This window comes from Branchiostoma lanceolatum, chromosome 6 (genome assembly GCF_035083965.1).
Source record: "Branchiostoma lanceolatum isolate klBraLanc5 chromosome 6, klBraLanc5.hap2, whole genome shotgun sequence".
NCBI lineage: Eukaryota > Metazoa > Chordata > Leptocardii > Amphioxiformes > Branchiostomatidae > Branchiostoma > Branchiostoma lanceolatum.
The window spans coordinates 607,722-635,354 of record NC_089727.1 but is presented as its reverse complement, the minus strand read 5'-3'; the positions used below and the strand labels follow the sequence as shown (position 1 = coordinate 635,354).

At 49.0% G+C, this 27,633-nt stretch overlaps 2 protein-coding genes across 3 annotated transcripts; one reads left to right on the top strand and one right to left on the bottom strand.

The window, feature by feature from the left end:
* The first annotated feature begins 1,001 nt into the window (after positions 1-1,001).
* On the top strand, positions 1,002-10,223 carry LOC136436072 (betaine--homocysteine S-methyltransferase 1-like). 2 transcript variants are annotated; one of them, XM_066429781.1, is made up of 8 exons: positions 1,002-1,122; positions 2,948-3,138; positions 3,723-3,740; positions 3,925-4,101; positions 4,679-4,793; positions 5,132-5,313; positions 5,635-5,719; positions 6,011-10,223. In XM_066429781.1, the coding sequence occupies exons 1-8, from the start codon at positions 1,101-1,103 to the stop codon at positions 6,280-6,282; spliced, it is 1,062 nt and encodes a 353-aa protein (XP_066285878.1). In that variant the 5' UTR covers positions 1,002-1,100; the 3' UTR covers positions 6,283-10,223. The 2 variants fall into 2 exon arrangements, with proteins under 2 accessions (XP_066285878.1, XP_066285879.1); XM_066429782.1 differs by lacking the exon at positions 3,723-3,740 and having other exon boundaries at positions 3,907-4,101.
* Positions 10,224-18,935: 8,712 nt separating this feature from the next.
* Positions 18,936-27,046, bottom strand: LOC136437142 (aromatic-L-amino-acid decarboxylase-like). The gene is made up of 13 exons (XM_066431621.1): positions 26,758-27,046; positions 25,904-26,053; positions 25,426-25,609; positions 25,009-25,054; positions 24,284-24,394; positions 23,036-23,122; positions 22,888-22,950; positions 22,651-22,752; positions 22,362-22,578; positions 21,206-21,368; positions 20,493-20,599; positions 20,030-20,148; positions 18,936-19,299 (listed from the first exon to the last, which is right to left on the bottom strand). The coding sequence occupies exons 1-13, from the start codon at positions 27,011-27,013 to the stop codon at positions 19,147-19,149; spliced, it is 1,758 nt and encodes a 585-aa protein (XP_066287718.1). The 5' UTR covers positions 27,014-27,046; the 3' UTR covers positions 18,936-19,146.
* Positions 27,047-27,633: the final 587 nt, after the last annotated feature.

Sequence of the window (27,633 nt, the reverse complement as noted above, 5' to 3'; positions counted from 1 at the left end):
CTGGACGTGCTATGGTCTTGATTAATCTGTGGCCTTTCTACTCTCTAGCCGTCCGCAGGGTAAGTTGAAAAAAAAAAAACTTTCTGAAAACGGATACAAATGTCGCAGATTGCCAAAGTTAATTCTAACGTCAAAGAAGAAGATGTGAAAGAACAAAAATGAAGAATATACTAGTATCATTCGGTATACCATACTCCGTGTGCTTACTAGTTGTTTACAATTTAATTTGTTCAACCTTCCTGACTACGTAGATTTAATACTGAAGCTAACTTTTTGTTGCCAACATTGTTTTATTCGCACGCTCGCATCAGTTTTAGGGTTCCCAGGGGATCTCATCCATATAATCAAATCAACATGTCCTTAGTTCTGTCTACTCTCGAACCACAAACACCGTTACACTGGATAAAGGTCGATCTGTCCCGCGGATAGGACGCTAAATGGAGGTCCCGTTTGAGGAGAGCCACACCTCGAGCACGTTAAAGAACCCACCGCACTTATCGAAAAGAGTAGGGGTCCTTCCCGGTGTGAGTGGTTCAAAACCTACAGTCCTATGACCGCTCATGGGTTCGCCCCTAGTAATAGTCTCCTGCTAGTTGGGCAACCCTGGCATGTAACGTTACATGCTGGACCAATAAATGAATAAATAAAGGTCGATTTGTCCTTGTAGCGACCTTGTCCTACTTTTGTACCCATTGAGTCGTAGTTGCTGCGGTAGCAAAGGGTTTTCGGGAAAGAAGTGGATATAACCACGTGTCTAAAGGAACAACTCTCATTGGCTGAGGGGAAGTGCCCATGGGCCAAGCTTTCTTCGCTCAGCGGTACCGTAAAAAACATGTAGCGATCGACTTCTACCCTGTAAGATAGCATGTGCGATAACCTTACCACCAGAGTAACATATCACTTACAGTAGTGTTGTAGGTTCAGGGTTCAAGGTAGACCGGTTAGAACACGAGTGAAGTTGTTTAGGGGTCAAAACGCCCCTCATACACCAGTCCAAGGCGGTTTTATCCGGTTTTTCCACACCGAGTCCAGTCCTGTATACATGTACTGCCACAAGTAGTTTCAAGCCGCCTGGTAGCCACACAAACTGTGCTTCAACCATGTCTAACGCCAAGCCGAAGGGTGAGTTAGATATCGTTACATCCGCGACAGTCAGAACAAGGATGTTATATGTTTGTTTTGTCCCGTAACAGTACTGTAGTGGACTACATTGCTTCAGGCGTTACTATGTAATACGGCGAAAAAACAAGTTCTATCAAGGCGGTTTAACTCGCTATGAACCTGGTCTACACTCAGGAGGGATTTCTTTCACAAGAAAACGTTCGCCTTTTTCGAAGACACTTTGCGTGCGACTAAAACATCAATTACCGCAGTTTCTAATCATAGACCTATGAGCACGTACAATGGCAGCTAGTTGTTCTCCCCAAGTTCATTCGCCCTGCAGTAACGCTACCCTGTAAACGTCACATGTCCGTTCACATCTCTCCAAACACGTTTCACGCGGGACTAAAAGTAAAACTTTGCTCTTCTAATCGTAAAGACTTGAGCAGAGCGGCAAGGCAGCTATCATAGTTGTTTTTCCAAAGTTCATTCACCCTGTAGTGGTACACTAACATGTCCGCAACCGCGTTTAGGTATGGGTTTCCTATTGCTTGTTTGGCAGCGCGCCAGGTACAATGCCACTTGTCAACACGCCTATAGATAAAGGGTGGCAGACGGGTTATTCCATTCAAGCAGCGGGTGGGGGGAGTCAGGCGTATTCGTCTACAGGGGAGGGAGTAGCTGAACAGACGTCCATAAGATTATGTACAAAACAAGGAACAAAAACAGGCTTCAAAGTACACTTAACAGTATTTCAATGTCCAAAAACTAAAAGCTAAACATGTCCTGTTGCCGTTTTTGGAAAAAGCCGGGATTCGACTCTAGCATTTTAACGCACTAGAGCTGTTTGAACGTAATAAAATACTGACACTGGTCTAGTAGGGAAAAACCCCTTAATTCCCAAAAGATGTAATTCTATAACACAACAAATGTCAAAGGTCAAACTTTCTTTCTGGATTTGAAAAGTGTGTCTGAAAACACATGTCTGGTTTCCCTGCCTGAAAACTGACCAAAATTGACCAAAGATTTCACCAGGAAAGAATTCAACAAAAATAACGTGGACATACAAACTGGGCTTTGTGCGCATGTCCGTTAACCGGTCTCTCCCCTACACGTGGGAAGCAGTAACTTTAGGAAAGGATTTTAGCATAAGGAGGACACAGCAGGGTCTTACTTAAGGTCCCAGCGCTCTATCCGACAACATGGAGCTTCTGCCAAATATTGCGGATACAAATGGAGCTGGTATGCTGTTGACTGTTTCCAGGGTCCACACAGGCCTACTCCTCGGCTCTAGGGCCAACATGTCCCCACTATTCTACCACAGCCCCTCACAAGTGAAGCTGCCCACAACGCTAAAGTTTGCAAGATGACAAGAACAATACCGCCATGACGTACGTGTTGTTGTTAGGTCAGGGTTCAAAACGTCCCGTATACACCGGTTCAAACCAGTTAAAACAGGTCTTTCAGCGTCGAGGTTTGACTTTTGCCACAAGTAGCTCTCAGTCATGAATGATGAATGATAGTGGGTGCTATATGCTATTGACTATTTAAAGAAGTTATTCAGTTGCTTGATTCAGTTTGTGTTACGTTACGTTACTTAGACTGCGTTAAGACTACGGGCAATCTACAAGCAGATATTTGGATAGTGACATTTCAAGGGCTCTGTGCTTTTTCTCTGAGACGTAAAGTCGAAATTGTTCCGTGTAAGATGCAGAAAACTTTAAGTGGCTACAGCGCGCTATAACACGTTATGGAAAACAACAAGCGTCACAGGCAGCCGGGAAATATGACGATTTACCACCCCAACATCTGCTTGGAGATGACACCTGTGTGCTTTATTTCCCAGGGTTGCTTGCGCGTCTGCAGGCCGGCGAGACGGTGATCTGCGCGGAGGGATATCTGTTCGAGTTCGAGCGACGCGGCTACCTCAAGGCCGGCGGGTTCGTACCGGAAGTCGTCATCGAGCACCCGGAACTGGTGGAGGGTCTGCATAGGGAGTTTGTGCACGCCGGTAGCGATGTGGTGCTGGCATTCACGGTAAGTTGGAAGGTTCTTATTACGGATAAAAGGATTATGGGCAATGCAAGCTACGAGCAAAAGGTTGCCATGGCAACGCGTGTGGGACGCATGCGTACTATGTCCGGCTTTTGTTGTCATGGCAATGACTGGTTTGCCCTCTGCATTACCTAGAGTTCTCCGTTTTTCCCAGCATGCGAAGAGATCCGGTCATATGGCTTCTAAAAGAAGAGGGCTATGTCAGTGATACATAAACATAGTTTTTGCGACGTCTCAGGGGCGAAGGCGTTATTTACAGTACTACGATAGATCTGAAAATATTCAGAAAATTACTCGAATGCATCCCTACAGAATTGATCTTGTTTTGCCTCGAAAACCCAGGAAGCTGTGGATGGATCTGTATCATAGTTTGCATGAGGGTAGATGTGAGCAAAACGAAGGACAAGCTCGGTTATTGTTGGGGCCATGAAAAGGGTCCCACTCATCGTTAATGTGTTCGTAACGATGCTGCAGTACTACGCGCACCGCAAGTGGTCGTTGCCATGAAAATGCCTCCATAAATCGTTAATGTGTTTGTGATGATTTTATTTGTGATGCTGCTGCAGTACTACGCGCACCGCGAGGTGTCGTTGCCAAGAAAAGGCCCCCATTCATCGTTAGTGTGTTTGTGACAATTGTGTTTGTGACGGTGCTGCAGTACTACGCGCACCGCAAGATGTCGTTGCTATGGAAAGGCCCCCATTCATCGTTAGTGTGTTTGTGATGATTGTGTTTGTGACGCTGCTGCAGTACTACGCTCACCGGGAGAAGATGCGCATCATCGGGCGGGAGGCCGACCTGGAGCGGATCAACCGGACGGCGCTGCGCCTGGCCAGGAAGGTGGCAGACGACACCGGCACGCTCATGGCGGGAAACATCTGCAACACAAACATCTACGACCAGACCGACCCCAGCTGGGAGGAACGGGCTCACGCCATGTTCAAGGTATAGTAGAACCTCTCTGGTACTCAAAACTGACGGGGGGCGTTACAAACTTCCCGGGCGCACGCCATGTTTAAGGTACAGTGGAACGCTTCTTTGTCAGGTAGTTGAACAACATTTTGAAACTGACTGACGGGGGGCATTACAAACTTCCCGGGCTACGACAGGTTTAAGGCACAGGAGAACCTCTCAGGTATTCGAACATCATTTGTAAACCTGACGGGGGGCGTTACAAACTTCCCGGGCGCACGCCATGTTTAAGGTACAGTAGAACGCTTCTTTGTCAGGAAGTCGAACAACATTTTGAAACTGACTGACGGGGGGCATTACAAACTTCCCGGGCTGCGACAGGTTTAAGTCACAGTAGAACCTCTCAAGTATTCGAACAGCATTTTCAAACCTGCCGGGGGGCGTTACAAACTTCCCGGACTACGACAGGTTTAAGGTAGAACCTGCATATGCTAGCCACGTTCCCTGGAGAGTGAAGGAAACAATTAAACAAGACATACAAGGAACTTTAAAGCGCAGGTATGAGATGTGTGACCTGCTTTTTCGATGTGTCGTTTTTTCTACCCCACAGGAGCAGTTGGAGTGGATTATGGAGGAGGGCGGCTGTGACTTTATCGTCGCCGAGACCTTCTTTGCCTACGCAGAGGCTAAGCTGGCTCTGGAGTGCGTCAGGAAATACGCCAAAGGTGAGAGCATTCCGTCCATGTGCGAAAAATAGTCGGTGGTGAACATTAAAAACCGAAGCTCGTGTGGCTTGTAGTCTTTATTTGTATAACACTGATGCTGCTTCTTCCCAAGAATGCTTGTACTGCTGTTCTGACGTCGACGGTTAACTAGTTAAAGTTAAAGTCCTCCAGCTCCAAACTGAAGCACGGAGAGGACCCAATGCCTATACTGGCCAGAAAAACTAGGCCTGAGACCTTTTGATTGTGTATATTCAGGTTATAGACCACACAGAGCCATAAATATATGGATGGATACTGAATGAATACACAAATGAAACAGTGCCCCCCCCCCTCCCCAGGTGTGCCCGTGGTGGTCAGTTTCAACCTGAAGCGTGGGTCCGACCTGATAGACGGCGTGCTGATCCAGGAGGCGCTGCGGCGCGTGGCGGAGGCCGGCGCGGACGTGGTCGGGCTGAACTGCGGCCGCGGCCCCGCCACCACCCTGCCTGTCCTCGAGGAGGCGGTCAAGAATGGCATCAAGGTGACTAGCCTGGTTCCCAGACTTCACAGGGCCTACTGGCCAGTTCCCCCGGCTATCTCTGCGACCCCAACGACTCTAGCCAGCCCTGAAGCCTAGCAACCAGTTTAGCATGATGGTTGACCCGATAGATATATTCTGAACAAAGAAAAGCTCGCATTTTTCTCGTTAAGTTAAGAGAAATTCGATGAACTTAGAACCTAGTTGAACCCCTGTCCGCTTCGATTGTGATATTTTGAGTCCACGCGCCATTTCGCTCTCGTTCCCTTGTTAACGCGTCACTTCGCTCTTGTTCCATTGTCACTCTTTTCTCGTTCCCTACAGACGCCCCTCGCCTTCGTGCCCGTCCCGTACCGCACGGCTGACGAGAATCCCAACTTCATGACGCTGAAGGACGTGGACGACAAGGGTAACTTTTCCGGCTTATGCTTTGTGATCCAAAATTCCCTTCACCGTACTGTGACCTTCATCCGACTCGAATGACCCATCGCTTTCGAAAGATTGCTATCGTCACGTGTCTCTAAGATCACGTGCGCTTAGAATTTGGTCATTCGGATCTGATGAAGTCTGCGAGAATATTTTTTGTGTGTTATGCGTTTGGAACGCAGTTTATTTCATGTTTACAACTAACATAGATGGATTTTCATGCTGGCAGACTCTTGTCCGTTTTGAACTAATATCTTTCATACGTCCATTGCAGGTAAGGTCGCCTTTCCTCTGGACCTGGACCCGTGGCTGTGCAGCCGGTCGCAGATCGCCGCCTTCAGCCGCCGGGCGCACGACATCGGGGTCCGCTACATCGGGCTGTGCTGCGGGAACGCCTCGCACTTCACCCGCGCCATGGCCGAGGCGCTGGGCCGCCAGCCGCCCGCCAGCCGCTACACAGCCGACATGAGCAAGCACGCGTACTACGGCACCGACCCGACTCTCATCAACTTCAACACGGAGGAAGTCTGCAAAAACAAGTTCTGAAGCACCGACCCGACTCTCATCAACTTCAACACGGAGGAAGTCTGCAAAAACAAGTTCTGAAGCACCGACCCGACTCTCATCGACTTCAACACGGAGGAAGTCTGCAAAAACAAGTTCTGAAGCACCGACCCGACTCTGATCAACTTCAACACGGAGGAAGTCTGCAAAAACAAGTTCTGAAGCACCGACCCGACTCTCATCAACTTCAACACGGAGGAAGTCTGCAAAAACAAGTTCTGAAGCACCGACCCGACTCTCATCAACTTCAACACGCAGGAAGTCTGCAAAAACAAGTTCTGAAGCACCGACCCGACTCTCATCGACTTCAACACGGAGGAAGTCTGCAAAAACAAGTTCTGAAGCACCGACCCGACTCTCATCAACTTCAACACGGAGGAAGTCTGCAAAAACAAGTTCTGATGCACCGATCCGACTCTCATCAACTTCAACACGGAGGAAGTCTGCAAAAACAAGTTCTGAAGCACCGACCCGACTCTCATCAACTTCAACACGGAGGAAGTCTGCAAAAACAAGTTCTGAAGCACCGACCCGACTCTCATCAACTTCAACACGGAGGAAGTCTGCAAAAACAAGTTCTGAAGCACCGACCCGACTCTCATCAACTTCAACACGCAGGAAGTCTGCAAAAACAAGTTCTGAAGCACCGACCCGACTCTCATCGACTTCAACACGGAGGAAGTCTGCAAAAACAAGTTCTGAAGCACCGACCCGACTCTCATCAACTTCAACACGGAGGAAGTCTGCAAAAACAAGTTCTGATGCACCGATCCGACTCTCATCAACTTCAACACGGAGGAAGTCTGCAAAAACAAGTTCTGAAGCACCGACCCGACTCTCATCAACTTCAACACGGAGGAAGTCTGCAAAAACAAGTTCTGAAGCACCGACCCGACTCTCATCAACTTCAACACGCAGGAAGTCTGCAAAAACAAGTTCTGAAGCACCGACCCGACTCTCATCAACTTCAACACGGAGGAAGTCTGCAAAAACAAGTTCTGAAGCACCGACCCGACTCTCATCAACTTCAACACGGAGGAAGTCTGCAAAAACAAGTTCTGATGCACCGATCCGACTCTCATCAACTTCAACACGGAGGAAGTCTGCAAAAACAAGTTCTGAAGCACCGACCCGACTCTCATCAACTTCAACACGGAGGAAGTCTGCAAAAACAAGTTCTGATGCACCGATCCGACTCTCATCAACTTCAACACGGAGGAAGTCTGCAAAAACAAGTTCTGAAGCACCGACCCGACTCTCATCAACTTCAACACGGAGGAAGTCTGCAAATACAAGTTCTGAAGCACCGACCCGACTCTCATCAACTTCAACATGCAGGAAGTCTGCAAAAACAAGTTCTGAAGCACCGACCCGACTCTGATCAACTTCAACACGGAGGAAGTCTGCAAAAACAAGTTCTGAAGCACCGACCCGACTCTCATCAACTTCAACACGGAGGAAGTCTGCAAAAACAAGTTCTGATGCACCGACCCGACTCTCATCAACTTCAACACGGAGGAAGTCTGCAAAAACAAGTTCTGAAGCACCGACCCGACTCTCATCAACTTCAACACGGAGGAAGTCTGCAAAAACAAGTTCTGAAGCACCGACCCGACTCTCATCAACTTCAACACGGAGGAAGTCTGCAAAAACAAGTTCTGAAGCATCGACCCGACTCTCATCAACTTCAACACGGAGGAAGTCTGCAAAAATAAGTTCTGAAGCACCGACCCGACTCTCATCAACTTCAACACGGAGGAAGTCTGCAAAAACAAGTTCTGATGCACCGACCCGACTCTCATCAACTTCAACACGCAGGAAGTCTGCAAAAACAAGTTCTGAAGCACCGACCCGACTCTCATCAACTTCAACACGGAGGAAGTCTGCAAAAACAAGTTCTGAAGCACCGACCCGACTCTCATCAACTTCAACACGGAGGAAGTCTGCAAAAACAAGTTCTGAAGCACCGACCCGACTCTCATCAACTTCAACACGGAGGAAGTCTGCAAAAACAAGTTCTGAAGCACCGACCCGACTCTCATCAACTTCAACACGGAGGAAGTCTGCAAAAACAAGTTCTGAAGCACCGACCCGACTCTCATCAACTTCAACACGGAGGAAGTCTGCAAAAACAAGTTCTGAAGCATCGACCCGACTCTCATCAACTTCAACACGGAGGAAGTCTGCAAAAACAAGTTCTGAAGCACCGACCCGACTCTCATCAACTTCAACACGGAGGAAGTCTGCAAAAACAAGTTCTGATGCACCGACCCGACTCTCATCAACTTCAACACGCAGGAAGTCTGCAAAAACAAGTTCTGAAGCACCGACCCGACTCTCATCAACTTCAACACGGAGGAAGTCTGCAAAAACAAGTTCTGATGCACCGACCCGACTCTCATCAACTTCAACACGGAGGAAGTCTGCAAAAACAAGTTCTGAAGCACCGACCCGACTCTCATCAACTTCAACACGGAGGAAGTCTGCAAAAACAAGTTCTGAAGCACCGACCGACTCTCATCAACTTCAACACGGAGGAAGTCTGCAAAAACAAGTTCTGATGCACCGACCCGACTCTCATCAACTTCAACACGGAGGAAGTCTGCAAAAACAAGTTCTGAAGCACCGACCCGACTCTCATCAACTTCAACACGGAGGAAGTCTGCAGAAACAAGTTCTGAAGCACCGACCCGACTCTCACCAACTTCAACACGGAGGAAGTCTGCAAAAACAAGTTCTGAAGCACCGACCGACTCTCATCAACTTCAACACGGAGGAAGTCTGCAAAAACAAGTTCTGAAGCACCGACCGACTCTCATCAACTTCAACACGGAGGAAGTCTGCAAAAACAAGTTCTGATGCACCGACCCGACTCTCACCAACTTCAACACGGAGGAAGTCTGCAAAAACAAGTTCTGAAGCACCGACCCGACTCTCATCAACTTCAACACGGAGGAAGTCTGCAAAAACAAGTTCTGAAGCACCGACCGACTCTCATCAACTTCAACACGGAGGAAGTCTGCAAAAACAAGTTCTGAAGCACCGACCCGACTCTCATCAACTTCAACACGGAGGAAGTCTGCAAAAACAAGTTCTGAAGCACCGACCCGACTCTCATCAACTTCAACACGGAGGAAGTCTGCAAAAACAAGTTCTGAAGCACCGACCGACTCTCATCAACTTCAACACGGAGGAAGTCTGCAAAAACAAGTTCTGAAGCACCGACCCGACTCTCATCAACTTCAACACGGAGGAAGTCTGCAAAAACAAGTTCTGAAGCACCGACCCGACTCTCACCAACTTCAAACGGAGGAAGTCTGCAAAAACAAGTTCTGATGCACCGACCCGACTCTCATCAACTTCAACACGGAGGAAGTCTGCAAAAACAAGTTCTGAAGCACCGACCGACTCTCATCAACTTCAACACGGAGGAAGTCTGCAAAAACAAGTTCTGAAGCACCGACCCGACTCTCATCAACTTCAACACGGAGGAAGTCTGCAAAAACAAGTTCTGAAGCACCGACCCGACTCTCATCAACTTCAACACGGAGGAAGTCTGCAAAAACAAGTTCTGAAGCACCGACCGACTCTCATCAACTTCAACACGGAGGAAGTCTGCAAAAACAAGTTCTGAAGCACCGACCGACTCTCATCAACTTCAACACGGAGGAAGTCTGCAAAAACAAGTTCTGAAGAAGTTAACTACAAAAGTTCGTTCTAACACAACAAACAAGTCTAGACGTCTGTAACCTTCCTCGGGTTCGACTGACCAATCACATTGGTCACGTGACCTAACGGACACTTGTTGTCAGCAATATTTCAAATTTCTTTTGTGAAATCCAATTATATGTTAGCGTTGTTTTCATCTATATAGACCTAACAAAAATAAACTATAAGATGGTTCCAGTGTCATTGTGTGGCAACATTCAGACTGACAGCCTTCTGTTTTATCATAACATAATGTTCATTTTCAGTATGATAGAAATAGGAAATCTTTATTGACATAACAAAAGTACTTCCGTAAGGTCTACCACATCTATCGACACAAACAGTCAAGTGGATACAAGTGAATTAACCTATACATAAAGGTATATGAATAGATATGAGTAAATCAACATGTTGTATAATAGATGTAATGCATACAAGCAGTAAATTTGAAGTGATTACAAGTTAATGAACTTATATATAAATATGAATGGATATGAGTAAATTAACAGTTTGCATCTCGATGTATACAAGATACAAGATAACTTTATTGGAAATCGCAGTGTTGCCACTGAATTAAAACCAATTTACAAATATATCAATCAATCAGTCAGTCAATTTACAAACATATCAATCAATTAGTCAATCAAAATAGATGGCGCAATACTGTCCAATATCTTGCGTATTCTTAAGACCTTAAAACTGGCATATTTGAAATAAGTTTATCTTGTTACATACAAGGTTTGACACATTTACAGGAAAAAAAAAGAAGTCACTGATAAGGCGGGTCATGTATGGAATGCAGGAGTTCAAGTAACGGTTAGTTTTTACTTTCGGACAGTTCAGTTTGTGATTGTTCCTTGTCACTCTGCCAGTGATCTGGGCCCTGTGTGGTGGTAGCCAGTCCCTAAACTCAGAGTCCATCAGGGATCTAGCGAAATTGAGACACAAGTGTTCACGTCTGGTGGCGAGAGTTGAAAGTCCGAGGTGTTCAAGTGCATGTTGATAACCGGTGTAGCTGTTGCCCATGATGGTACGACACGCCATTTTCTGCAACCGTTCTAATTGGTCAGACTGGCGCTTGGTCAGGCCGGAGGACCAGACGGGGACGGCATACTCCAATATTGGCCTGATGTAGCCAATATAGATTGCTACCAAGTCACATTGAGGTAGGTTGAACTTCTTCAGTCGTTTGAGGAGGAAGAGTTTTCTGCCCGATTTCACTACCATGTTGTTCACCTGTTTGTCCCAGTGGAGGTCGCTCTGGATGGTAAGACCAAGCACTTTAAGACTCGGGACGACAGCCAGCTCAGTATCGTCGATTCGGAGAGGAGGTGGTTGAGGTGGATTTCTGGCGAAAGTCACGTGCATGGTCAGACATTTTCCACCATTCAACAGCATGTAATTCATTTGTGTCCACAGGTGCAGGTCATCAAGGGCATTCTGTAGGGTGGGAAGCTCGCGAAGTGTTCTTGTCTCCAGCAAGTTCATGTCATCGACATATTTCCAGACAGGATGGGTTGTGTCGCTTGCAGCATCGTCGATGAGGACCAAGAACAGAATAGGACCAAGGAGAGTCCCCTGAGGACAGGGACTGGTGGTAGCGCACACGCTGTCTCCTGCCGGAGATGAAACTACACACCCACGGCACCAACTCTGGTCTTAAGCCCTTGGACAGGAGCTTGTCAACATCATCGCGGAAATATCAACATCATCCCCAAAATGCTTAGTCGTCGAATATAACACTTCATTACCGAATAAAGACTCAGCGTCAAACACCAGTTAAAGACGTCGCTAGTATAGAAAATGAAGTCAGCATATGACGAAGAAACATCAAAACAATAAGACTTTCATTTTACGGTTTAGACTAAAAGCGTTGACGTTGCGTGGAATTCCCACCTCCCTCACCAGGGGTCGCTGGAGTCTGGATGACGTAGTTGTGGACGTTTACCAATGGTAACTTACAGTCCGTAAAAAATTGTGCTGACAAAGGACAAACCAATGGTGTATAATTATAAACAGAGCAATGCTTGCCCTCGCACCCCAGCCTGTGTTACTCAATCTCGCCGCCAGGGGCTGTTTGGGCCTCCTCGCCGACCACTCTGCCGCCGGAGTATTCTCTGGCACCCGGTAGTAGTTTTACTAACCTCCGTTGCAGGCTCTGAACCGGCTTTTTGGGGGCTAAAATGATACACTTTTTGCAGCCAACCCGTAACTATTAGCCAACCCTGTAACTAGCCGGCTATAGTTACAGGGTTGGCTGATAGTTACGGGTTGGCAGCAAAAAGTGTATTATTTAGCCCCCCAGAAAGCCGGCTCGGAGCCTGCAACGGAGGCTATAATTTTACGCGGTACGAGTGTAAAATTTCTACCAGGTGGCAAAGCTTACCGGCGGTGGAAAGTCCACTCTGCCCCGAAGAGAGCATTGCCTTGTCTTACCCAACGAAACGACAACTGGATGCCAGGCTGGCCCTTGCTTGATCTTGAACCCCAAAGTTCTCAAAACACATAAAACTTACCACTTTTTGAACTACAGCAATAAGAACCCAGTGGGGAGTAAGGACTATCGTAACATCCAGACTATACTACCGTGGTTTGGCCGGGCTCTCTTCGGGGCCGAAGGGACTCTCTGCCGCCGGGAAAATCTTTGGCACCCGGTAGTAGGTTTACACGCTAGAAATGTAATTTCCTAACGCCTAAAACTTCCACCAGGTGGCAAAAATTGCCCGGCGGCGGAAAGCCCCTTCTGCCCCGAAGAGAGCCTTGTCTTGTCTCGCCTGGCCAAACCGCGATAGATGGGAAACCGGGGTAGCAAAGGCCTAGCCTGGTCACCAGTCTCTATGGGGCGGCTTAGGTGTGTTTTACCGGGCCCAGTCTGCTATATTGACCCGTTTCTGTCAGATTGTCTTCTTAGCTGCCATATCGACGTAATTCAATCCAAGGCCGTAAACCGAGCGGGCTAAGCTCTCTGGGCGGGCGAGGGTCACTCACAGCGCCGTAAAGATATCGAGGAGCCGCCGATGGTATGGTTTCGAGGCTAGCAAAGGCCGAGTGAACACGATTTACCCATTGCGTATGGTTGATCAACACACCGTTGTTTTGCCTGAGGATGTTTACCGTGAGGTCACTAATTATACCCTACTTATCAGTGTTTTGTAACCGGTGCAATGGCCTATATATAGACTACATAATAGAGTGTTCGCCCTGCACACGGTAGGTCGTGAGTTCGATCCCCGACCGGGTCATACTAAAGATTCTAAAAATGGTACATACCGCACGTAAAAGAACCCAACACACTTATCGAGAAGAGAGGGGGTGACCCGCTGTGCTTGGCCCAAAACGTGAGCCGTAGCGAAGCCGCATTGCACGACCACTAGCTTCTTGAAAAAGCATCATGCTTCACCTTAAATGAGGATGCATTGAAGGACAAAAAAACCGCTGTCGAATTCTCTTCTTAGCACTCGGGAAAGAGTTTGGAAGTTAAACACACATCACTACCAGCTTGCACGAATGTGCGGCCCCGGAGATGGGCGCCACCCCTATGCGTCTATCAAGACGTTTCGGATACTTTAACGAATTAGTGTCTACCAGATCTAGACCTCTTAATGTTAAAGGCCAGAAGTGTTGTTCCACCAGCAATTATTTACCTTTTTGTGTGGATTTCTATCATTTGTACAGCTTCAATGCCTAAAGTTGTACCTAATTTTCGCTTTTAGTTTGTCAAGAAGTCGAGAAAAAGCGACAAGTGACCACAACTCACCACTGACACATACTTTATTATCAGTTTCCCTAGCACATGTGTCAATTCCGAAGTAAGGTTTCAGTGAACCACAAGTAGATATACACCTCACCAACGCCATGCTCGGCCATTTGATTATGTTTCTTTGACTGTCAATGAAGTGATAAACTTAAACATCTAATGTGGGTTCAAACAGTCGTTAAATAATGCATAAACAAAATACTAAGTTAAAACATTGAATCTAATGAGAAACCTTTATTTATTACAAAATCCAACCTGTACTAATCTAAATCGGTGCTTATTTTGTTGTTCGGGAGGCAGAAGGTGACAAAGTGTCAAATTTTGGATTATAAGAAGGAAGTGTGAATACAATGGAATGTACAAAGCTAGAATTGAATGAATGGTTTATTTGATCATTGTGATCGGAAATGGGAAGTACCTCGCAGCCATAGGCTGAATTGCGTATTTTTCACATTCTTTTTAAAAACTAGTGGCGTTAGGCGATCTATCGGTTACAAAATATAATATAATCGTTCCTAATTCAACAATAAATGCATTCTAAAATCACAGGAAACACTACCTTAAAACAGGTAGGTTGAAAACGGGTACGTCGGAATCTAAAATGCACACATGATTATTATATATATACTAACTGGCAATCATAATCATAATCATAGTCATAATCAATACCCTTCATGACCACCGTTTAGTAGGGTGGTCATGAAGGGTATCGGACTGTTCTGGTATCTTTTTGTCCTTGCTCTTGTGGTGGCCAGGAGGTGTTTGTTTCGAGTGTCTCTTGAACTAATTTCGCCCCGAGTAGGTGGGAACCAGTCCCTGAATGTCTCGGTCTCTATCAGTCTCTTTGCAAAGTTGGGGCATAGGTCACGACGCCGGGCGTCTAGCGTAGGCATTGATAGCAGAGACTGTCTCAAAAACCTCATTTCTTTCCACGATGTATTGAGAGTATTTGCGACAAAATGTGCCTCATCTAGACACTAATGTAGATAGACTATAGCATGGCACCAACGGTTCTTCCTCTCACCTGCCTATGACGTTTAAGTATACAATCACCTGCCTATGACGTTTACAATCACGTGCCTATGACGTTTACAGTCATGTGTCTATGACGTTACCAATCACGTGACGGTGACGCCGGGCGTGTCCGCCATGTTGGATGGTCAAACCTGGAAGCTACCTGACAAATTTGGATTTCTTTATGTAGTTACAGTCGCGTAATTATGACATATATTCGCAATGCACATGCGCCTTCACAGGCATGATGTTTTAGGCTCTGACGTCATATGCAAACACCCTTATACCATGAGAATAGTGAAACCATGGCAGTGATATGAACCACTTTCACATGGATATCACACTTATTACATGTGTACTTACTTCGAGATTTCTCAATGACATTATCTTACTCCGTGTTGCGGACTCATCTAGACCTCTAGCTGCAAAGGCTGCTGGTCCACATCTTCTTCCTGGCTCTTTTCCAGACATTCACCCTTTTCTGGAGCAAATTTCTTGGACACCAACAACAGCACATTTAAGACGGCCAAGACACACACGGTTGCGCCGTCTAAGACCGACTGTTGGTAGAGGGTGTAAGCCCAGAACTGGATGGGGAGGTGTGCCGCCACTGTCCACCGGAACTTGTCCAGGAAGACCACCTCCGCGGACGCGGTGAGCAGGACGCAGATGAAGAGTGGAGCCAGGTCCAGGGTCGGTTCGACGCCGGAGCCTTGTCCGAGCAGCGCGCCGCCGGAGCCGTGTCCGAGCAGCGCGCCGGCGGAGCCGTGTCCGAGCAGCGCGCCGGCGGAGCCGTGTCCGAGCAGCGCGCCGGCGGAGCCTTGTCCGAGCAGCGCGCCGCCGGAGCCGTGTCCGAGCAGCGCGCCGGCGGAGCCGTGTCCGAGCAGCGCGCCGCCGGAGCCTTGTCCGAGCAGCGCGCCGGCGGAGCCGTGTCCGAGCAGCGCGCCGCCGGAGCCTTGTCCGAGCAGCGCGCCGCCGGAGCCTTGTCCGAGCAGCGCGCCGCCGGAGCCGTGTCCGAGCAGCGCGCCGGCGGAGCCGTGTCCGAGCAGCGCGCCGGCGGAGCCTTGTCCGAGCAGCACGCCGCCGGAGCCGTGTCCGAGCAGCGCGCCGCCGGAGCCGTGTCCGAGCAGCGCGCCGCCGGAGCCTTGTCCGAGCAGCGCGCCGGCGGAGCCTTGTCCGAGCAGCGCGCCGCCGGAGCCGTGTCCGAGCAGCGCGCCGCCGGAGCCGTGTCCGAGCAGCGCGCCGCCGGAGCCTCGTCCGAGCAGCGCGCCGGCGGAGCCTCGTCCGAGCAGCGCGCCGGCGGAGCCTTGTCCGAGCAGCGCGCCGGCGGAGCCTTGTCCGAGCAGCGCGCCGGCGGAGCCTTGTCCGGGCAGCGCGCCGGCGGAGCCTTGTCCGGGCAGCGCGCCGGCGGAGCCTTGTCCGAGCAGCGCGCCGGCGGAGCCTTGTCCGAGCAGCCCGCCGGCGGAGCCTCGTCCGAGCAGCCCGCCGGCGGAGCCTTGTCCGAGCAGCCCGCCGGCGGAGCCTTGTCCGAGCAGCCCGCCGGCGGAGCCTCGTCCGAGCAGCGCGCCGGCGGAGCCTTGTCCGAGCAGCGCGCCGCCGGAGCCTTGTCCGAGCAGCGCGCCGCCGGAGCCTTGTCCGAGCAGCGCTCCGGCGGAGCCTTGTCCGAGCTGCCCGCCGGCGGAGCCTTGTCCGGGCAGCGCGCCGGCGGAGCCTTGTCCGAGCAGCGCGCCGCCGGAGCCTTGTCCGAGCAGCGCGCCGCCGGAGCCTCGTCCGAGCAGCGCGCCGGCGGAGCCTTGTCCGAGCAGCGCGCCGGCGGAGCCTTGTCCGGGCAGCGCGCCGCCGGAGCCTTGTCCGAGCAGCGCGCCGGCGGAGCCTTGTCCGATCAGCGCGCCGGCGGAGCCTTGTCCGAGCAGCGCGCCGGCGGAGCCTTGTCCGAGCAGCGCGCCGGCGGAGCCTTGTCCGAGCAGCGCGCCGGCGAGCGTCGCGGTCTGGACGTAGTTCCAGCTCAGGCTGAAGGCGGCAGAGTTCTCCACCAGCAGAGCGTAGCACACGCGGTGACGGAGCGACATTTGGGTCCCTCGCTTCTCGCGCATGTTGTGGACCAGGAACAGCGAGACGCACAGCAAGCCCTGGTTCAGAACCTTCGCTGTGACTACAGCGGCGCGGTTGGACGTGAAGTACGCTATCGGTACTTCCGTCAGCGTGCTCAGGCCGACCAGCGTAAGGACGAGTCCAAACGTCCTGCCGCAGTCTTCCCACAGACCTCTGAGCGTGGCCGCTAACCAGTACAGAAGGAACGATGCTTTCCACAGCACACAGATGGTGTTGGGGAAACTCAGAACGATCCAAGCCAACGCGGCGTGAAACTCAGAAGTCATCTGTAGATGTGTGAAAGGAAAAGAGGTAGTTAAGACGCTGTTCACAATGTTGTTGTAACAGACTTCATTTCAACCTGCGAACCGCCTCGAGGCGTAACACATCCATTTCGCACATGCAGAGGAACGACCTGAATCTGGGTCCACCTTCCCATGCCACCAGCCTACTGTACTATGCGCCACTATGCACCCGGCTGCTGTAAGTTTGGCCATGTCTAGTAAAGCGTACCTTTGTCCGATTTTGGTCCGTTCCTCGGATTATGATCTCTCCGGCCAGCACAAGAGGTTCCCACACCACACGTGCAGTCAGCCGTGACGTGGGAGACGAACTCATATGAGTCAACTTGATACACGAGTCTGGCTGGTCACAGCATTTGCAGCACAAATTACGTGGATGAAATACGTCAACTCTACCAGGAGATAGAACAGTCTATAGACCGACACTCACGTACATGTTACCGTTTGCTTGGTGCAGAATAGCGAGTTTACCAGGAAGTGATTTCAACATAAACCCAGTGGGCCGCCACCTATGCTGTAATCGTGCTACCAAATACTGTTAAAAAGAAGTTGAACCTACCGTTTTATGACGGGCGCGTCTATGGACTTTGGGCGCTAGACCAGCCGAGAGATCGCGGTGTCTAGTGTGACGGTTTGCGGATGTAACCTCGCCAACCTGCGTGTTTGAGAAGGGAGTGTGATTACCGTTGCGCGCATGACACCTGGATCGGTCAGACGGCAGGCTTTCCAAGAAGACATGCCTCCTCGGAACCCTTCGTCTTTTCCTACGTCCCCGAAGGCTATAATTTCCAACTCAGTTTCAAATGAGGCGACACAAAATGCGATTATGGGATGGCGAAAGACTAATAATCGTTTGAAAAAGTGTCGACTCTTAAGGAAGGGTGACATCACAAATGAGATAGGACATGACGCAAAAACATTGAATTGACATTTTTCGGGGAAAAATAGCCAGAAATATATCCAGATGACCAACAATGGAAGCAGCTGATTTGTTGATACCATAGCAGCCTTGTTGTGATCTTTGTTTATGCACAAAAAAACTTGTAGAGCCAGCGTTGCCTTAGGCACATACCAATGTAATTATCTCCAATGTAATTATCTCCATGAAAAAAGAGTCTTTCGCCATCCAAAGGTTGCGTTTTCTGTCGCCGGATTTGAAACCGGGTCGCGCATAGCCTTCGGCGACGTGATAAAAAAGAAATGACATCGACGACTCATGTCTTCTTGCCTGTCGTCTGCCCGATCCAGGTGTCATGCGCGCATCTGTAATCACACTTCCTTCTCAAACACACCTGTTGGTGAGGTTACTTCGGAATTGGATACTAGGCTGTGGTATGGAAACCGGTAATAAAAGGATGCGTCCGATGTGAATTGTGGTCACGTGTCACTTTGTCTCGACTTCTTGACAAACTAAAAGAGAAAATAAGTCACAGGTTTGGGCATTGAAGCTATACAAATGTTAGAAATCCACAAACATATTATGATAGTAAATAATTGTTAGTGGACTATTAAACTTTTCTAGTCTCGGAGAAGTCTGGTAGCCACAAATTAGTTGGGTATGATTAGTGACCTCTCAGTAATTAGCTAATTAGTGACGTCTCAGTAACTATCTCCAGGCAAAACAATGCTAACCGAGGCCAACCACGGCACGAGTCACTAGCAAACAGTACCGGGCCGCCATTTTGCTTTAAACTGGAGAAAGGACTGTGCGTTTATTCACATGACTGAACCTTTACATACAATATATATAATTGAGGCATATCGAGTTTGTGCATCATACATTTTATTGTATTGTTGGCTATTTCTAGACCCAAAATGTATATTTTTGGGCTTCCTTCCCTGATATTCAATCCCAAATTTCCTGAAAACAGACCAGTAGAATTACTGAATATACAAGTAGTCCATGTGTTCTTTTTGAGTCCTGAAGGCGAGTACGCACACCCTACCCCCCCCCCCCCGCAAGTGAAGTTAAAACTACTCCAACAGTTGTTTTAACCCGTTCCGGAGCGCTGAGACGAGAGCGTCCACGTGTTCCCGGTGCGTCCGGAAGGCGAGCACGCATGCGCGCAGGTACACCTTCCCCTGTACGGTTGTGGAGGCGATGAACACTCGGCCGTCTCGACAGACCTGCAGGGGGGGGGGGGGCGGAGTCAGGAAAGAACACTGAATGAACACTTTAGCAGATCTAACGGCGGCAAAGACCGTCTCCAACTGCCAAAATGACCTTTCATAGCCTATGATGCGGTGTCGCCACCGGTGCTTAAAGTGCGGACACGGGCAGCTGCAAAACAACTCGCAGACTGGGACCCTCATCTGCTGACGATACCGCAGTCAAATGTACAGTCTTTCAAGGGCAGCTTACAGTTCCAGGGGCCAACACTTTGGAATGGACTCTCTGTTGATCGAAGACGACTCACCGGTTTGAAGGCTTTCAAAAATGGACTGTAGCGATATATTTTCTACTGATGTTTTTAGCTTATTTATAATGTAATATGTGCAATACTGTGTTCTTAATGTATGTGTACGTGTCCAGGGACACCTGAAAAACAGGCCGCAGGCCTGAGCTGTGATTTCCCTGGTAAAATAAAATAAAATGAAAATGAAATGAATGATGCCAGAAGGCGTGAATGATAATATCAACATAATTTAGACTTTGTCATTACATGTTACGTTGGTTTTGTATGAATTTGTGATTTGCGCAACTTTTGCGTTATCTTTTGTAACTTTCAGTACGATGTAAATAACTTTTGTTTGGGGTTTTGCCCCAAGGGATCACCAGTTGGCGACATGATTTCCCCCGGTTAAAAAAACAACCAAACATGCAAACAAACAAACAAAACAAGCAAGCAATACAGACCTGGCCGAGCAGCCGCATGTTGAACTCCGTGACGTCACATCCGTGCTGTTCAGGGACGTCCTCGAAGCGGAACAGCACGATGGACAGCTGAGGCTCAAGGACGAACAGCCCGGGGACAGCTGAGAAAGGGACAAAGTAGGGGGGTGGGTAGAAATTATACTTTATGCACACGTGAAAAGTACAGAGGCTTTTGTAATGTCTTTTAACAACTACAAACACACAAGAAACTAGAATGCACATGTCCAAAAGATACATAAATCGGGAGCTCTGCGGCAGTATCAAGGTTAGCAACAAGGAGGACCATAATCGTCATTGACCTTTGTCTTTCCAAGAAGGTATCACAACCGGTTTTCTCCACCTTTCTCAGACTTCTGTTTTTCATTAGCGTCATGCCAGTCCATTCACTGATGTTGTCATGCTAAGCCATAATTGTTGCTGTTAAAACTTGATGACATAATTTCACCTTTGAGCTGGTGGTACAGGTACTGACTCAGGTACAGTTTCTCCTGCAGCGCCGCTCGGAACGTCCCCACCCCGAACACCTGTAGCGGCAACCACACCCTCACGGCGCTGTAACACAAGCAAGGGCGTTACACATGGTGTACAACCCCCATCCCAACCCCACATCCCAAACCCTCACGGCGCTGTAACACAATCAAGGGCGTTACACATGGTGTACAATCGTGTACAACCCCCATCCCACATCCTCACGGCGCTGTAACACAAGCAAAGGCGTTATACATGGTGTAGTCTGCTACAACCCCCATCCCAAACCCTCACGGCGCTGTAACACAAGCAAGGGTGTTACACATGGTGTACTCTGGTACAACCTCCACCCCCGAACCCTAACGGCGCTGTAACACAAGGGACAGTTTGTCGAAGGTGACTCATCGGAAGTGCGTTCTCTGCTCGAAGGCGACTCACCGGAAGTGCGTGCTCTGCTCGAAGGTGACTCACCGGAAGTGCGTGCTCTATTCGAAGGTGACTCACCGGAGGTGCGTGACTCACCGGAAGTGCGTGCTGTACTCGAAGGTGACTCACCGGAAGTGCGTGACTCACCGGAAGTGCGTGCTCTGCTCGAAGATGACTCACCGGAAGTGCGTGACTCCCCGGAAGTGCGTGCTCTGCTCGAAGGTGACTCACCGGAAGTGCGTGCGCTGCTCGAAGATGACTCACCGGAAGTGCGTACTCTGCTCGAAGGTGAGGTCCTCCGGGTTGAGGTGGCGGGAGAAGCTGGTCCTGTCCTGTAGCGTGCTGACTGGAGTTCGCCTGTTGGACGCTAGGAGCTGTTTCCAGTTCCGCACCAGCACCAGCCCGGTCCCGAACGGGACGAACAGACCTGCACATGGCGAGGGTGGAAACGTGCTTCTTATTACAATTAAAACTCGTTCTATCCGCCTATAGCCCCTTTCACACTTGCGTCCGCATGAGTTGCGTAACATGCTTTTGGTTTAGGCTACACAGCCATCGGTCAAAGTAGAAAACAACTTCGTCCCCGCAAGCTTTATTTAAAACAAAAAAAGTTAATGCGCAACTCATACGCACTTGAATATACACACAAGTGTGATAGGGCCCTATAATTTACGTTTTCAGTCTTATCTCACAGACTCGTTACGCGAGTCAGACATTCCAGCTCCAAAAATCATGAATGGCATAATTTGTACAAGGCAGTGATTTTGCAGGACAAATGCAAAACTGTCCGAAGAATCCCCCCCCCCCCCAGTTTGCGTATATTCAAGTTCGCGTTAGTTGCGCATTAACATTTCTTTGGTTTAATTAAGGCCTGCGGGGAAAAAAGTTGTTTTTTACTTTAACCCACCGTTGTGCAGCAAGTGATCGAACCTATAGCTAAGAAATCACTTATTCGGCTGCAAACTTAACCTAAACCAAAAACATGTTTACACGCAACCCATGCGGACTTGTATTTACGCACAAGTGCGACACGGCTTTATACCTTGATACCTTCATACAGCATGCAAGACTAGTCATCTGCCTGTTATGTCCTGGTCTTCGCCCGTTCACACCGCCCTGCCCAGTGATCATCTAGCTTTGTCTTGAACTTATATAGAAATACTATTTAATCAAGGAACCCACATATTATAGAAGAAGTGAGTAAATTTGTCTTCCACTGCCTCAAAAGAAGAAGCCAAACCCAACATAACTAGATCGATGTACAGTATATCATAGAATGTAAAAGTAAGTAGCTGACTGTAGTAGAACCTAGTCCTTAATAGCTCTTTATCTGTATCATTATACTCATGCATTATGTACTTGCAATTAGCCTTTCGGCATGTACCGACAATAAACATTATCATCATTTATATATACTCACCTTTATGTGGATCGCAGGTAAAGGAGTCAGCCCTCTCCACGCCTTTGAACAGGTGTTTGACGGAGTCGCACAGGACAAAGAAGCCGCCGTAGCAGGCGTCCACGTGCAGCCAGACGCCGTGCCGCTCCGCCACGTCGGCCAGTTCGGCGATGGGGTCCACCGAGCCCACGTCTGTGGTGCCCGTTGTGGCAGCGATGGCGAAAGGAATCAGTCCCTCCTGCAAAATGACAGTTGAGAGAAGGAAACATTAGAGAGATGAAAGAGGAAGCCCCTGTTACACACTCAGGACCTTCCTACTCCGCGCCAAGTCGGTCAGTTCGGCGATGGGGTCCACCGAGCCCACGTCTGTGGTAAACGTGGTGGCAGCGATGGCGAACGGAATCACTCCTTCCTGTAGACATGTGATGGAGGGAATGAAAGATCAACTATATGGGAGAGAAGGCTCAAGTCTCTGTCTCACTATGGGGTCATGATGGAGGGAATGAAAGATCAACGATATAAAAGAGAAGGTTCAAGTCTCCGTCACACTGGGGACTGAGCCCACATCTGTGGTGCCCGTGGCGGCGATGGCGAACGGGATCAGCCCTTCCTGCAAAAAGGCGGTTGAGTGAAGGGAACATTAGAGAGATGAAAGAGGAATCCCCTGTCACACATTCAGGACCTCCCTACCCCGCCAAGTCGGCCAGTTCGGCGATGGGGTCCACCGAGCCCACGTCTGTGGCACCCGTGGTGGCAGCGATGGCGAACGGAATCAATCCTTCCTGCAGACATGAGATGGAGGGAATGAAAGATCAACAGTATAAAAGACAAGGTCCTAGTCTCCGTCACACTGGGGACTGAGCCCACGTCTGTGGCACACGTGGTGGCAGCGATGGCGAACGGAATCAGCCCTTCCTGCAGACATGAGATGGAGGGAATGAAAGATCAACGGTATAAAAGAGAAGGTCCTAGTCTCCGTCACACTGGGGACTGAGCCCACATCTGTGGTGCCAATGTCGGCAATGGCGAACGGAATCAGCCCTTCCTGCAAAAAGCCGGTTGAGTGAAGGAAACATTAGAGAGACGAAAGAGGAAGCCCCTGTCACACATTCAGGACCTTCCTACTCCGCGCCAAGTCGGCCAGTTCGGCGATGGGGTCCACCGAGCCCACGTCTGTGGTACACGTGGCGGCGGCGATGGCGAACGGGATCAACCCTTCCTGCAGACATGAGATGGAGGGAATGAAAGATCAACCATATGAAATGGAAGGTGTAAGTCTGTCACACTATGGGGTCATGATGGAGGGAATGAAAGATGAAAGAGAAGGTTAAGGTCTCTGTCACGTCTGTGGTGCCCATGTGGGCAGCGATGGCGAACGGGATCAGCTTCCTGCAGACATGGTGGTCTTGTTGTTAGGGTTGTTGATTTAGAATCTAAAGGTTCTGGGTTAGAATCCCCAGCAAGCCCACTCTGCTATCGGTTCTACGCCTCTAGTTTATAGTACTCGTGGTTGCGGTAATGGCAAACAGAATCAACCCTTCCTGTAGATAAAAGGTGGCAAGACGGTCTTATAGTTCTTCGGCGTAGATTTGAGAGGCCGCCATATCTATACTTGTTAATGGTACATCAAGTACATGTGTGTCAAATCTGGTATGTTAGGCACATCTGCACAATTATTCAGCCGCTGGACTAGTAGGGTTGTTGACTTGGTTCTGGGTTCGAATACCCGGACTGATGATCTTGTTTACGACAAACTCTCCAAACCATGGTCTAGAGAAGGTCGGGAGGCCATAGTCGACTATGTGTGACTTTACAGACATTGAACCGTATCATCAAAGAGGAAGCGCAAAACATTAAAAGCAGTGTTAACCAGAACATGCTCAATCCACGGGACCATGTCGGAACTGTGCTGACTGTAATAGGCAGGAGGAGGATGTACGCACCTTAACATCTTTCTCTATGGCGTCGGCTAGTTTCTCCGGGTCCATCCCGAACCGCTCGGTGACGGGGACTTTCCGGATGACGGACTCTCCCATCCCGATAGTGTGGAGAACCTACAGCAGGAAAACATTTCATGGTCAAGGTCAACCAAACATGCAGCACAGAAACATGTCGTGGTCAAGGTCAACTAAACATACAGCACAGAAACATTTCATGGTCAAGGACAACTAAACCTGCAGCACAGAAACATTTCATGGTCAAGGTCAACCAAACATGTAGCACAGAAACACGTCGTGGTCAAGGTCAACTAAACCTGCAGCACAGAAACAACATGGGATTATCAACCAAGCATACAAGTAATGAACTTCGCCAAGAAGGTTATGTTTTAGGATGCGCGCGTGTGTGTGTCTGTCTGTTTGTTTGTGAACAACATTACTAGACTGTGCCTGGGTAGATTGTCTTCATAATTTGTAGGTGGGTAGCTCTTGATAAAACCTCGAAATTATTATATTTTTGACCACCTAGCAACTTTCTAAGGTACTGCAGCGGAACTTCCGGTTTTGATATCTCGTGTTCTCGACAAGCTATGGTCATGACTTTTGAGTGGTAAATAGCTCTTGGGGGGGGGAGATTAAGTCGTATAGTTTAGGACCTCCTACTTAGTACAACAAGTGATCAATGGCGACAGAAATGAAAAGATTGTCAGCGTGATGGAACCATTACACACCTTCCCAATGCCGTCATGGGTCAGTTCGCTCAGGTAAACAACGCACCTAGAAATAACAAAAAGCGACGGTTATACAGCGGAAACTTTCCAAAACGGGCACAACTCAAAAATTCTTCGGCAAAATCAAACACAATTATCGATTAGTAATTGCCAGGCAAATGTTTAAGCCCCCTCCGTGAATAGTTTCATCAGGCTGGCAAGTCACTGAATAAAAAGACTATTTGTGAATATCTAATTTCTTTATTCAACCGACGTTTCGGTGACCGTCTGTCATCTTCCTCAGGGAAATGCTGACTGGTTTTCCTTGTACTGCAGCACAGGTGTCGCTGCTTACAGATGCAGTCCCAAAAATGTTTTAGCCTTAAGGTATGTATTGATGATGCTACCATCAACATGAATATTTCTGGATCTGTAAACCTGTGATAATCTTTCGCTTGTAGTTTCTTCGCATCTCTTGCCGTTGCCATGGCAATGAGATTGCCCACCGTTCCTCCTGACGTCAGGTTTCCCGCACAGGTTTCTGGGTAGCCGAAGAGGCGCGCCACCCAGCGGATGAGGGAATGTTGCATCTGGACGGCCGCAGGACAGGCGTAGTTCACCACTGTGAGAACAAAATCACGAGGACTCAAATTTCAGCAATCAGCTTTTTGTTTACTTGATTAAAAAAAAAGTGTGAACTAGGACTATGAGAAATCCGTTTTATCAATATAATTGAAGTGAGATAACTAATTAAGCAAAGCCCGTAGAACCACCACCCCATTCTCCCGGCACGCTAATCTGCCTGGACGGGCCGGCATCACTCCCAGCGCCGTCGAGATACCGTGGTGCTCCCGATGGTGTGCTAACCAGGCTGGCGCGGTGGTTATGATATCCAGGTACACAGCTACCAACTTACAGGCGTAGGGGTTGAACGCTGCTGCCAGGAAGTCCCCGATGGCGGAGGGATACAAACTGTTGCCCGGCACGTAGGCAAAGTACCCCGGATGTCCTTCTCGCATCAGCATGTGGTCTCCTACCGAGGTGCAGAAACTGTCCAAGGCCGCATCTGGAAGGTCATGGTTTGTAGGTTTACGTGCATCATAATACACATGAGGCCAACTTAGTATAAAGCGTGTTGTAACGTTGAAGGTATGTAAAATTAAATACTATTCTGCAAGATCTACCTAAGCACAGGAAATAGATGTGCATATAGAAAGTAAAGTTTCGGCTTTTTCTCCCTTGTAGAGGATGTAGATGTGTACAAACGTCCTGGGAAGGATTTGTACAACCGTCACGGCAGCACCGGCTAATGACGGCCTTGGAGACAAAGTAGAAGGACGGGGGCCAAGCAGATTTGCAGCTGTTGTGAAGAGAAATAGCGGGAGCAAAGCAGCTATTTCTTTTTTTTGATTGGACGATGCGGAAAGTCTTGGGTGGGGTTGAGTGGCGCCGCGAAGCTTGCTTGTGAAGCTGGTCTATTACTTCGAAGGGCGGTTATACTGACTATACAGATACAAATGCCTATAATATTTCAAATGTAAAACAGATAAGTACCGAAGCTGACGGGTTCCTCGGTGATGTTACATGTACCTCATCATCATCATCATCATCGGTCGACCCCCAGGGGGGACGGGGCAAGTCCATGCACAACTATGTACCTACCAAAGCTGACGGGTTCATCCTTGATGGTACATGTACCTACCAAAGCTGACGGGTTCCTCCGTGATGGTACCTACCGAAGCTGACGGGTTCCTCCGTGATGGTACCTACCGAAGCTGACGGGTTCCTCCGTGATGGGTAAGACGGCCCCCACAGCCTCCTCCATCTCCGCCTCATCCCCTGCGGTGATCACCTTACTGCCGGGCAGGCTCGACAGGTAGTCGTTGGCGCGCCGCTGCGCCTTGCGGGCCCAGTCCTCCCGCAGGTCCGCCGGCACGTCCAGCCGCGCAGACACCAGCTGCAGCTCCGCAAGCTTCCGCAGGAGGGCGTCTTCGGACGACAGATCGGACTTCTCTGCTGAAGACATGGCGACTTCAATGGAGGTTCAGAAGTTGTCGCAATTTCTTCCTGGAAATGAACAGTTCACATAAATATATTTTCTAATTTGTCCTTGATATATATCCTATTACTCCAGGCGACAGTAACAGTATCGGAGGGTTGGCTTGTTTCAGTTTCTCTCTGCAGCCTGTGTGAATAAATGTTGGGCTGGTTATGTTTATTGAAGATAAATGGTTTACATATTTTCCATTGTCCTTGATATGTCGATCTTTTGGATGAGCTCATTTTCTGACGACAGGTCGGACTTCTCGGCTGACGACACGGCGACAGTTGCAGGATCAGAGCGTCGTTCGTTTGAGTTTTCTTTCTGCGGGTTGTGTAAATAAATGTTGGGCTAGTCAGGGTTATTGAAGATGTACAGTTGACATATTCACTATTGTACTTAAGGCATCTGGAGTAAATCATCTTCTGAAGACAGGTCGGACTTCTCTGCTGACGACATCTGGTCCTGGTTCGTAGTCTGGTAACAGTTGTAGGAGGGCCTGCATGCCCCTTTTACCTCGAGCGTAATCGGCCGTTTTAATTTTACGTAGAGCGTTGCCGACCACTCCATATTTTAGCGTAGGGAGGCTTTTCTCAATTTAGCGT